The sequence below is a fragment of the Rhipicephalus microplus genome, chromosome 4 (genome assembly GCF_043290135.1).
Source record: "Rhipicephalus microplus isolate Deutch F79 chromosome 4, USDA_Rmic, whole genome shotgun sequence".
Classification (NCBI taxonomy): Eukaryota; Metazoa; Arthropoda; class Arachnida; order Ixodida; family Ixodidae; genus Rhipicephalus; species Rhipicephalus microplus.
The window spans coordinates 29,843,262-29,855,881 of NC_134703.1; the positions used below are offsets into that span (position 1 = coordinate 29,843,262).

The window sequence follows — 12,620 nt, forward strand, 5'->3', positions numbered from 1 at the left end:
TTTGCACTTAGAGGCATTCCAGGATAGTTTGAAATGGACAATATCAAGCACACACACAATCGCTTTCTTGAGGCATGTAATTAGAACTAAGCTTTTGACAAGGCGATCAGCACGGGAGCCGATTATGCTATTTCGTTCTACTACTGACGGCGAAGCTCAAGCGACCTCCACGTTTTCAGGCTAAGGCTATCAATTGCAGGCGTACAGAAATAAGTTGAGCAATGTTACTGTTTCTTTATCGTCGGATAATAGGGCTGTTCGGCCGAGAATTGCGCTTTGAGATAAGTGGAAGTTGTAAAGGAACACGTCTACTTAGGACAGGTATACTAACCATGGAGCCGAACTATGATGGTGATATATTTAAAGGAATAAGGATGGGATGGAGCCCATTAGGCAAGCATTCTCAAATCTTGCATGGTAGTCTGCCCCTATCTCTCAAAAGCAAGGTATATAACTGCTGCATTTTTGCCGGTACTTGACCTACGGAGCAGAAAACCTGGAGGCTTACTAAGATGGTTCGATCTAAATTGAGGACGACACAGCAAGCAATGGAAAGGAAAATAGTAGGTGTAACCCGAAGAGACAGGAAGAGAGCAGGGTGGGTCAGGAAACGAACAGCGGTTAAGAATATCATAGTTCAAATCAGGAAGGAGAAATGCACATGGAGAGGATACGTAGCTCGTAAACGCAGGATAACCACTGGTCATTAAATATAACTGACTGGATTCCTATAGAAGTCAAACGTGCGAAGGAGATGCAGAAAGTTAGGTTGGTAAGATGAGATTAAAAAGATTGCAGGTATAATGGGGCAGCAGAGAGCACAGAAACGATTCGGTTGGCGGAACATGGGAGGAGCCCTTTCCCTGCAGTGGTGTAGTTAGGCTCACGACGACGATGATGATTTTTTATCCTTTCTGAGCCGCAATCAGTTTTTTTTAGTGTGCTATAACGCGAATTTGCCCATTAGCAGGGATATACGTAACTGCATTTTATTTTTGTCGACTGCCAATTCTTGTTGTGATGTACTCGGATAGTTATACATACGTGGTACACCTGTACAGAAAGCTTTTTATAAGAGTCGTCCGTCATTGTATTTCTCGTTGCTGTACGAACAGGTGCAACGGTCAATCGCAGAGTGGGGATTACATGAGTGCCGCAACACTCGAACGGAAAGCTTGTCGGGCGGCGAGCGCAAGCGGTTGGCTATTGCTCAAGAACTGGTCAATAACCCTCCTGTGTTGTTCCTTGACGAACCCACCAGGTGAGCGAATGACAACTTCATCCCGGTGTTCTCAACTGTGCAGCAGAAGTTATGAATGTGTGTGTATATAATAAGCTGTTATAAATAATGTTTTATGGCGACGTCTACAAAGTTTGTTTTGCTTGTTTGAATACTGTCCGAGCAAGTACTGTAGCCACCTAATATTACTGATGCTTGTTCTTGTCTGTAGTGCTGAAAATCCCTGAGGCTTGTGAATCGTGGCTTGTCTCTCCCTCCTTTTTCTCTCTCGGTTGCTCCTTCGTTCTTCCCTCTCGGTGTACAGCTTTTCTTAGAAAATTAGAAAAAGTTAGATCAACCCTTTTTATTTGTTTTCGTCATTATCCGTGTCTATTTTTTTATTGAAATAGAAAATAAACGAAGGAGTTGGCGACAGTTGCCCCTTTCCACTTGATTGTTACAAATAAAGAATCAAAAAACAAAATAGCACAAATCCTTCCTCGCTGTGAGAATCTACGAAATGAGAAGAATTTTAAGATGTCACACGTACACTTATTCGCACGTTGCCTAAAATACACCATCAGTAAACCCTATCAGCACCGTTAAGCAAATGTTTTGATTTGAAGCACTCCATCTGTAACCACGGTGAATCAGCATCTGTCGTGGCATGATTGATTTGCCTTTGCAGTGGCCTGGACAACGTGTCAAGCCTCATGTGCGTCCAAGTCCTCAAAACGATGGCCTCTTCAGGGCACACTGTGATCTGTTCTATTCACGCTCCTAGTGCCAAAATATTCTCCTACTTCGACTCGGTGAGTACTTTTGCCGAGTCCACAGATGAAGGCGGATAAACTGCTTATGACGTTGCGCTGCTGCCCCGCCGCGGTGGTCTAGTGGCTAAGGTACTCGGCTGCTGACCCGCAGGGCGCGGGTTCGAATCCCGGCTGCGGCGGCTGCATTTCCGATGGAGGCGGAAATGTTGTAGGCCCGTGTACTCAGATTTGGGTGCACGTTAAAGAACCCCAGGTGGTCTAAATTTCCGGAGCCCTCCACTACGGCGTCTCTCATAATCATAGAGTGGTTTTGGGACGTTAAACCCCACATATCAATCAATGACGTTGCGCTGCTGCTTGGAAGTGTTGCAGGTGCAATCGCGGATTAGAAGGGGACCGGTGATGATCGCCAGGTGTTTCGTCGCGAAGCTTGAGGTCGCGGGTTGGACTCCCGGCCACGGCGGCCGCATTTTGATCGGGGAACACCAATGTTATGCTTAGGTCTTGCTCGTTGGAGTAAAATATGTTGTTTCGAATCACCGCCCAGATAACGAAAGACACCGTTGTAAATTTGTTTGCGCTAGTTTTGACCACTTTCATTTGACCATCAGCCCACTGTAGATTGCGGCGACGGCGGCGGGCAGTCTGCTGGCTTCACTGGAACTAGTCACAGCAGTTGGTACAACAAAAGAACAATAAAAAACAACGCACCACACAATAGCATTGTGATAGCATTGCAAGCTAAGGCAAAGCTGAATTATCTCACAGGATTTATTGTTGATTTGTTGCTATAAGCCACATTTTCGGTGCTTCATCATTTGACAAACCACCATGTCGAATTAGCAGTCAGCAATTGATGTTGGGAGGCTCTGTGATTGCGATGAGATGGAAGACGCCTAACGCTAAAAAGCATCCTGTGGGAAAAGCAGGGTGTAACCTTCACTCAAACCTAAGCAAGGGAACACTGATGACTAGGCCATTCCTGAGGTTCTGGAGCAGAAACTATTTAAAAATGCTCCCATTTACATAACCTAATGTTTTACTCTGCATGACTTGTACTGTTTGTGACCTTCTGTGCAGTTATACATGATGTCCGGTGGTCGGTGCATTTACAACGGCAGGGTTGACCTGCTGCTTCCGTTCCTCGCGCAGCGTGGCCTGCCCTGCCCCGAATATCACAATCCAGCCGATTACAGTAGGTGGAGAACATGGCCATATGGCCAATATCCTTGTTGAAGTTTATTTATTTATTTATTTATTTATTTATTTATTTATTTATTTATTTATTTATTTATTTATTTATTTCCCGCGTCGGGTCAGCGTCCTCAGACTTTTGATCTTTCAAAACATGCTGGCAAGTTTGACGACGTTTCGTAAGTTTGTAATAATAGTATGCTGTTCTAACAGCGCGGGAGATGGCCGAAAGAGCCAGTGTGGCGCAACTCTTGCCATGTGCTGCCCCCATGCGCTTGAAGACATCTGGTGTAGTTTCGTCCCGGCACGGTGTAAACCATCTAAGAACATTGCCACTGGCTGTATGAAAGTTGTTATACTCAACTGTTTAAAGCTTCCCGACGCTTGCCAGCATTCTATGAATGTTACTGACGTCCAATAATGTTAGTTAACGAGGAAATTGCTCATTTCAATAAAATATCGCATCAGTACTCAATTAGTTGTCTGCTTTTCACTCCTCCCGTGCTGTCAGATTGGGCTCGATATCCCACGTCGCAACCGGATCAATTCATTTCCTTTCTCAATCAGCCAGTCTTTGCGAATTGAGTAGAAAATATGTTTGTTTGATCTTGTTCTTTTTTTTTTTTTTGCAGTGTCTGAGCTAGCTTCGGACGAGCACAGTGACTACTGCGAAAGGCTAAGCACCGAGTTTCGGATTCCACTTCCTTGCGCCGAACGGGGCTTCGACGACCACAGCCAAATTACTGCTTATGGTGGGAAGGTCATGACGGAACAGGTGAGTTATATAACATGCGTAACAGCAATACGTGTGCATCTGACACTTGCAATAAATATTACACACACACATGAAGGAAAATGTTGTAAGTTGCAGGTGTATCTACCTTGAGAGAATCGCCGGCAATTTCCTCCCGACAATAACTTGAAAGGTGATTTTCACCTTTCAGGTTATTTTGATCAAGATATTTCTCTCTCTCTCTCTCTCTCTCTCTCTCTCTCTCTCTCTCTCTTGTTTTTATTAAAGTGGAGCGTGGGCAGGCTACAGCGAAGGCGCCGCGCACAGCGCGACACACCGATGAGCATTTTCATGAGTGAACGTTGCACTACATCACGTTTAACATCTCGCTTTGTTGCGGCTGTTTATTTATTTATTTATTTGCAATATTGCTAGTCTCATGTATAGACCGTATCAGGTGGGCGTATCGTTTACACAAATAAAAGTTTCATTACAAAAGGGTACAAACAAATACAGCACTATTTCTTTGTGAAGATACAACAAGCAAATGCAACAAACTGAAATACAGTGAAACTGAAATCTAGCACACTGATATATGAATAAAATATGCAACAAAGTTCTGCAACAAACTGAAATATGCAACTGAAAAACACATAGAAAATAAGAATTAAGCTTGGTTCAAAAGTGTCAAGCTTAACAAACATCCGTAGTGGCTAGAAGCACGAAGAGTAATTTTATTTCTGAGTTTATCAGCTTATGCGACTGCGTGCATAACTGCCACCGCAGCTTTCGCTTCATTCATGTGATCTAGGGCCCGACAAAAATGTTTTAACGGCCCATTTAATCACACATGCGTTCGAACGACTCCAGCGTTAAACTTCCTTCTTTATGCAGTATATAGCACATACGCGGTCACACTTGACGCTTAAGCGCCTGTCCACCGCGGGGGTGTAGCGGTTGCGGTTCTCGGCTGCTGACTCAAAGGTCGCGAGTTCGATCCCTGCTGCGGGGGTCGCATTTAGGGTGGAGGCGAAATGTTTGAGGCCCGTGTGCTGTGCGATTTCAGTTCACGTCAAAGACCACCAGATGGCCGAAAATTTTCGGAGCCCTCTACTGCGGCGTCTCTCATAATCATATTGTGCTTTTAGGATGTAAAACCCAAGGTGATAATAAAATTTTTCATGTCACGGTCATTGCTTTACATGATGTCAATGTTTTCTATATTTTTATATATTTGCATTTTGCTACATTCCGGAGAAAAGGTGTTTCCGTTTCCCGTTTTACTCAAGTAAGCGATGACAAGTTATCTTTAGTGAAGTGTTAAGAAAGCGAAATAAATATGCATTACGAAGTTATGTTTGCATGTTGCATGTGCACTTCCTACTGAGCTTTTTTTTTTTTCGCTGCGATTTTTTTTTTCCTCAGGAAAGAGCAGAGCAGCACCGCATGTACTCGTTTGAAGTCAACCAGTTCCAGCAGTTTCGGACATTGCTGAGGAGATGCTGGTTGTCCATCGTCCGAAACAAGGTGTGTATTTGGAAGCTTTGTGATTAGTACAGCACCATCTTCTCCCCCAGTTTCCTCTGTTTCAGTATAGGCATTACTCAGGTTACGTTGGCGTCACTCGCTGAAACATTGCTGCATTACACTCAATGTCGCATGCGGTAGAGATTTTGTGTGAGTTTATATTTTGAAAATATCCAACTTTTACGCAGGGAGGGATAAAATAACGAAGAAGTTATTCTTTTTACATATACGATTCAGCACAAAATATTCTCACTTCTCTGACTGGCCACGTTTTAGGGGGAGATTAATATTATTGGTTAAAGGAAAATGTTCCCGTCCATCGGCATGTGTAATCGAAGCTACGAGAGAAATTCTTAGGAATCTTTCAACAGAAGGTCTCATACTTGTCAAGAAGTATGAGTTCTACGGATTTCCGCAGAATCTATTGCCATGTTCATTGTGGAGCTTTAAATAGGCGAATAATTTCGGAGTACTGGGTTCGAAATTTGGATAAGGACAATTTTTTATAGCAAAGCTTTCTATTTAAAAAAAACGTATTTGCAGCATTATGCTACACTCAGGTCAGTGACATCTTTTTGCCATTCAGTATTAGTGAGATGATACAGCTTTTCGTGTTGCCACACGTTGCATGCACCATGATATGATATATGATCCTTCATGCTATTGCAATCGTTCTAGTGCTACTCGCCTGTAATATATCATCAATTGCAGTGATATAATCCTTGCCCTGGTATTTTCTTGCGTTGAGCACTAACGGAAACTCAACACGTGTGTTCGCTTAATATACGTTTTACTACAAGGACGCTTGGAAATGTCTTGAAGGAAAGCGTTTCCTGTAAAGACTAGCCAATGCATTGCATGTCTCGTAGAATGTGCCGAAACAATGTGATAAACGGGTGGTCAGTGTATGGCGCTAGGAAACTCAACAAAGCATGTCCAATTGATCCAACTGTTGATGAGGATGAATTAATATATTGTTGTCGTTGTTTAATGCCTCTATATAACTAGCATGTTATAACACCACCATCTACTTGGTTGCTAATCAAGCTATAGCAGGTTTTAAAAAGGCGCCTGAATGTCATCCTTTACGGAGCATCTTCAGAAGGGATAAGGAAAGTGCAAGTATATCGCATAGCTTCGTATATAGTGATATTCAATTAACAGCGAAAGAATGCATGAAGCTTAACCAGACGCACATCAATTTGCCAACTTGTACAGGGAGAGCAAGGTAATGGGATGAAAATAGAGACAGGGAAAGAGCAGTAATCACATGCTCGATTCGAGGAGCTCACGTAAAAAAAAAATGCAGCCACTCGCAAAAAAAACCTTGTGAACTTAGGTACACACAGTAGCACCTTCGTTGGCCCCTGTGCCATCAACGCTCACGGCCGTGGCCCCATCATCTCGATTTCCAATAACGGCCCCCGATGAAGTCGGTTTGCGGCTACTTTACGCTGGTATCACTGGACTATACTTTAAAGTAGGTAACACGTAGGATGTGTTCGATGGTGGCTTCCATCCCACAGTGGTGGCTGGCGCGCTATAGTCATATCGTTGAGAAACGAGTTTCCTTGGTCGGCAAGATCTAATGCATCTGTGGACGTCAGTATAAGGTGCGTTAAACCTTATATGCGTTAAACCGTATGCGTTAAACCGCCACGTCATACCGTGATACGGCACCTTATGAGTGACACAGCCTGCTCTATACACTGAACCACGCGCGCCGACGGAATATTGGTTGTTTTGTGTTGCCACACGTTTTTTTTTCTGTGTTGCTAGACGTTTAATGCACCGTGATAACTATAGGTTACCTTGACAGTGCCCCGACTGTGTTCCCGTAGGTGGCGACCGTGCTGCGAGTGCTGGTGTACGCGGCGTTTGCGGTGATGTCCATCGTCCTTTTCTATGACACGGGCAACCGCGCCTCCACGGTCGTGCACAGCGTGAAGCTCTACTTCATCGTGGTCTGCATTTGCGTCGTCCAGACCGTGTTTCCTTCGACTCTAGTGTGTGCGTATTTATCACCGCATAACAGGGAAAACTTCGAATCAATGACATTTTCTGACTATGTTCGTGGGACAGCCGGTGTCAACGTCAAAATTTATTCACGCGATTGGGATAACCCTTCTTGCGAGTGATAGCCAGCCAGATCACTCATCTTCAAGCACTAGCTCACTACAGAGGTTTATTAATTTGTCAAACACATGCTCATTGACAGGCAGATCAGTATACTGTGGCCTGGTACTACTGCAGGCTCCACCTCGAACATGCTTTGTTTGCATGCGAGAGAGTTGTGCACTCGCTGATATGTGCGTTTAAAGCGTGTGTCGAGATATATAGTTCCTATAATGATCGATATGTGTGTGTCAGTGTATGTGCCAGTGTGTGCGTTGCTAAAGAAAAAAAAAACTGAGGGAGAGAGGCAGGACAGCGAGTTCACTCTGCTGTTATGTCTATAAAAAATAAATACCTAAAACAGCTGCACTTAAGCTATGCTCCTAATGCTGTATACTCAACGATATGTATGGCATTTTTTTTTGTTCTTTACAGTTCCTGCGGAGGTCTCTGTGTTAGTAAGGGAGCAGCGAAATTGCTGGTATGGTCTCAAGGCGTACTGCCTGGCGTACTACATCGCAGAACTGCCGTTTCTAGTGAGTCGGAACTGTTCTGCGCAGTCTCACTCTTCTTTTAATTATTTTCGTACCATCATCTGCCATACAACGAACGAGCATATATACCATCTAGCTTGGTTTACGCTCGCAATCTGAGACATTATGAAACTACCGAATCAGCCTATCTAATTTCGGACTGCAGCTCCGTCAAACTATTTTTTATATAACATGCGACTCGTCATTGTCTATGCAGCCTATTGCACTTTCATCGCACTATGCCGTCTACACGCATCGCACTATCTTGCCGTCATACACATATAACACTGTTTCAGAATCTTACAACAAGAATAGGGAGTCAATGTGTATGAACAGGAACGTCCACTTCATTAAGTAGACGCTTCATCTTATTCGTTGCTGCTCACTTCCGACGAGATTGTGAATTCGAAAAAAAAAAAACGTAAAAGAAGCGGTACTATATTGTACTGCGCTTTAAAGATTCGCAGGGACTCACTTAGATACTGAAGTTTACGAAGAACCGATCGTTAAGCGTGTTGGTATTCTATTGTGGATGTCATTTTGCGCATAAAAAATAACCTGCAAGAGGTAAGAGAGCACCGACAGGCGCAGAACTCTGTCCGTGCTCTCTTCCTTGTTGTCCGTGTTTTTTTTTTTCTACGCAAAATGCAATCCACGAGTTTACGAAGCCTATTACCAGCCTTGAGTTAGTTATATCAGATATTTTTGCGAAAGTCACAACTCAACTGACTAAAATGGCAGGATCTTAGCTTTTCTCTCGCTCCTATCCTGTAGAGAAAAGGAACTAGAACGTATGTCCCCGTCATATCTTCAGTGTCTCGGTATCACCGCTCTGCCAAAATACCACCCATCAGGCATTCCTACCCGTCTGTTTTTGAACGTAAAGCCCTTTTCTTCAACTCACGCACTGGGTGTATGGCTGGCGAAGCTTTTAATTATTAAGAGACGCGACTAGTACGCAATGGGCTCCTGCCACGGTGGGACTGGTAAGAATTGTTTTCATTTTCTTAAGTTTCTCAAAATGAAGTTTGCATAGATTTTCTCAAGTTTCCAAAGAGGTTCCTGGTGCGGTGGCTGCAGGTTCTTCCAATTACGCTGTACATGGGTGCCATCTATTACCCGACGGCGCAACCGCAGGAGCTCTGGCGCTTTGCCGCAATGCTACTATTCACCATACAGCTGTGCGGCGTTTCACAAGCCATTGCGCTCGCCACGTCAGCGCTCTGCACTGCGCAGGTAAGTGCCTCTACGCGGTTACACTTGTTAGGGTAAAAATCCCTGTCTGGCTCGGGCGAAAAATTCGACGTCTGGCATAACTGAACATCTCAGTCACGTGATGGCGTCGTCGTAAGAATCGAAGAAAACTTGGCAGGAGGTGGTGGTGGTTATGGCCTCTGCATTAACAGCAACAAGAGAGAAATAAATAAAAGGAAGAGACAGGGAGGTTAACCTAGACGAACTGGTTTGCTACCCTGTACGGGGGTGGGGAAAAGGGTCGAAAAGAGGATAGAAATAGAGAGATAAAAAATAAATTAGAAAAAAAACCACAGCTTTGCGGAACGAAATGCACTCGAAGCGGCAACAGCAACAACAACAAAAAAAATCATGAAGGCTATGTGCATGCAGACGGCCATTTGCAGGGTGTCGGGTTTGATGGCTGTATACCCACACCTAGTGGTTTTAAAGAGGTACTGATACAAAAGTTCCGGCCTCGCGTTTTCTCGCTGCAGTGCGTCCGAAGAAGCTTGTTAGTCATAACACGACACATCGTTTGCTGCAGCGCACGACAGGTTACAATTAATTACAGGCTCCTCATTACCGACCAATATGAGTTTCGGTTTGAGAGAGCTCCGAAAATTGCTAGCCGCCGGGTGCATCTATCGCCGTCTGGCATGTGCAACGCTCGATCTCACACAGTATGCAGAAGTGTGACGCACTTCCACGCGATTCCATCGCACTTCCATCGCACAGGAAATAGAACAATAGTGTCGCCAAACACGAAAAATACAAAGCGTGAGCCTCGGCGATGCACTCTCCGGCAGCCGCCCAGTAGTACGCTGGAGAAAACGCGACAAAAATAAGAATTGCGTCTATATACGTCCTCATCATAACTTGTTGGATGGACTGCATGCAGCGTCGTGACGTGAGGGACATAGGGGGGTCACCGTTGATCACTTCGCTCGATCACGCACGCAAACTTCGAGATTGACGTAAAAATTGGGGGACCCTTAAGATCCGCCTTTAATAATTAAACCGACGGCGATATTAGGTTGCTATAGTGCGTTTTTTAAACACTTAGTGTACGAAATATTTTCGTACTTGTTATGCATTCAGTATACGTAGCCTTAAGGGTGCAGTAGCGTGTGTGCCTTTCAAAGTGGGTGACTGGCTTTAAACGTTGATGTCATTATGGCAATCCCAACTTCGGACGCCTGATGGCAATGTACGCCTGTATCACGCATGATCATTGCAATAGTTCATGCTGTATTGTGAAGCATGTATGCAGGACGCGTGTGTTTGGTAAAGCGTTAAAGTTACTTTCACTTCATTTCCAAGCAGAGGAAGTTATTTTCACTTTATTCACAAGCATAAGTGTGGCTTTGTTATAGAACGCCCGCTTGATTGCCAAGCAAACGACCAAGGTTCAAACCTCACAAATAAAATGAATTATTTATTTTTTTTCTGAATTTTTATGTCACGAAAAGATTATTTTTCTCTCACAACCAATGACGCCGATGCCGACGCCAGAATTCATGCTAAACGAGTTCTTTAACGCCATCTCGTTAAAGTATACCTTCGAACTTGTGTTGGCTGTTGATATTTTGCAGATATACGCATGGTCATGGGAATTTATCCTGCCATTATTGCGGGCGCAAAATTTGAGTGTACTTCTTTTATGAATCGGCGCTTAGGCTTGCGCCTTCAAGTACCGTTAACAATATTCTAAACAACTCCGTGGATTTTTTTTCAGGGGCGAGGTTTGAACGATTAGGTATGAAAAATAAGTATTCGCCGGAATTATTACGAGATAATACGACACAAATGTGCAAAAACTGAGAGAAAGGTCTTATCATGACGGAGAACAAATAATTTATGCATATAGAAGTGCACAGCGGCAAGATTTGAATGACTGTCACGGGGTGGAACATATCAGACCATTAGAGTATACAAGGGCTTCGACTTGGTGCATTCCTGAATGCTCCATTTTCCCGCTAGATGAAACAATCTCAGTTATGAGTTTCGTGGTTTGGAAGTTAAAAAAAAAACTGAGGTGTAATAAAATGGAAGCGTGACTATTTTAACAGCCGCACCTTTCTGCTTCCAAGCGCACTGCTAAAAAAAAAAACAGAAGAACGGCTGCGGAAGATAAGCGTTGCAGAACGAAATGCGCTCGAAGACGGGGCTGAATTTCAATGCTAATAGAAGTGAGAGCTTTGCTTTTTTCCCCTTCTTCCTGTACATGTACAATTTTCTTCACAGTAAAGCAGAAAAGTTTGTTTTTTACGCTCAACAATTTGTAAAACTATGCCGACTACAATGTATGCAGCGACAGAGGGTTTTGTTGTGCCACCGACATCACATGGCCCTGCAATCGTCATGAAATTGTTGACAGTTCGAGTACTCTTCGAACCAACATTTTTGCGTGGTGTTGGATCTCCCTTATTTTATTCCCTTCTCTGTGCACAGGCACAAAGAAGGGAATAAAATCCCCTTTTCTCCCCTTTATCCCTTCCCCAGTGCAGGGTAGCAAACCGGATGTGCGTCTGGTTAACCTCCCTGCCTTTTCTTGCATCTTTATCTCTCTCTCTCTCTGTGCACAGGCACTGCACGTAAGGACATACTAAAAGAGCGGTATTTTTACGAGGAACGCCGTCATGGGGTAGACAGGATTAACCCGGATAACATGGAGTTTCTTAACGGGCACATAACAATTATGCACACGTGTGTTCTTTGCATTGGGCTACCATCGAGATGCGGGTGCTGTAAGGCGGAGTCGAACGGGTGGCCTCAATGTTAGCAGCGCGACTCCTTAACTACTAAGCTACAATAAGGAGTAATTTAACTGACGTGCTTAATGACCTAGTATAAAAGTTCAATTATTACGAAAATTGTGCACCCGCAGCACTCGACGCAACCTAAAGAAATGACAAACTAGCTCGGGCGCTATGTTGACCGCATGCCATATAAAAAAACGCATCATAATTACTAGCCAATTGCTTATAGATACTCCCCATGCTTTACCGTAAAAATTAAGACATCAAAAATTGACGCACCTTGCTTATCCCGACATATATATACGTTGCGGCTTCCTTGTAAGAATTTAAAGACACTGAGCTGAAACAATAAATCGGTTCAGGTTGATGAAACTGTTCTCTAAGAACCCTGAAGCTTTTTTTTTATGTAGAATAAAATCAAGGTGTCAGTTTCATTTTTAAATGATATTCTGAAAACTCCGTGCTCGATGTCAGGTATTTTGTTGTTCGTATTTTGTGAACATTGGCTCAATGAAATTCTCTTGAAACTTG

The 12,620-nt window shown here is 43.7% G+C and overlaps 1 protein-coding gene across 3 annotated transcripts in view; it reads left to right on the plus strand.

Annotated features, from left to right (window-relative positions):
* Positions 1-12,620, plus strand: part of LOC119171587 (ATP-binding cassette sub-family G member 1-like) — a 73,172-nt gene that overhangs the window by 53,048 nt on the left and 7,504 nt on the right. For all 3 annotated transcript variants that reach the window (XM_075892413.1, XM_075892414.1, XM_037422364.2), the window contains exons 5-12: positions 1,116-1,261; positions 1,908-2,031; positions 3,073-3,187; positions 3,819-3,961; positions 5,345-5,446; positions 7,288-7,456; positions 7,997-8,097; positions 9,175-9,330. In XM_075892413.1, coding sequence (XP_075748528.1) covers positions 1,116-1,261; positions 1,908-2,031; positions 3,073-3,187; positions 3,819-3,961; positions 5,345-5,446; positions 7,288-7,456; positions 7,997-8,097; positions 9,175-9,330 — 1,056 coding nt within the window. The remainder of the gene's footprint in view (positions 1-1,115; positions 1,262-1,907; positions 2,032-3,072; positions 3,188-3,818; positions 3,962-5,344; positions 5,447-7,287; positions 7,457-7,996; positions 8,098-9,174; positions 9,331-12,620) is intronic.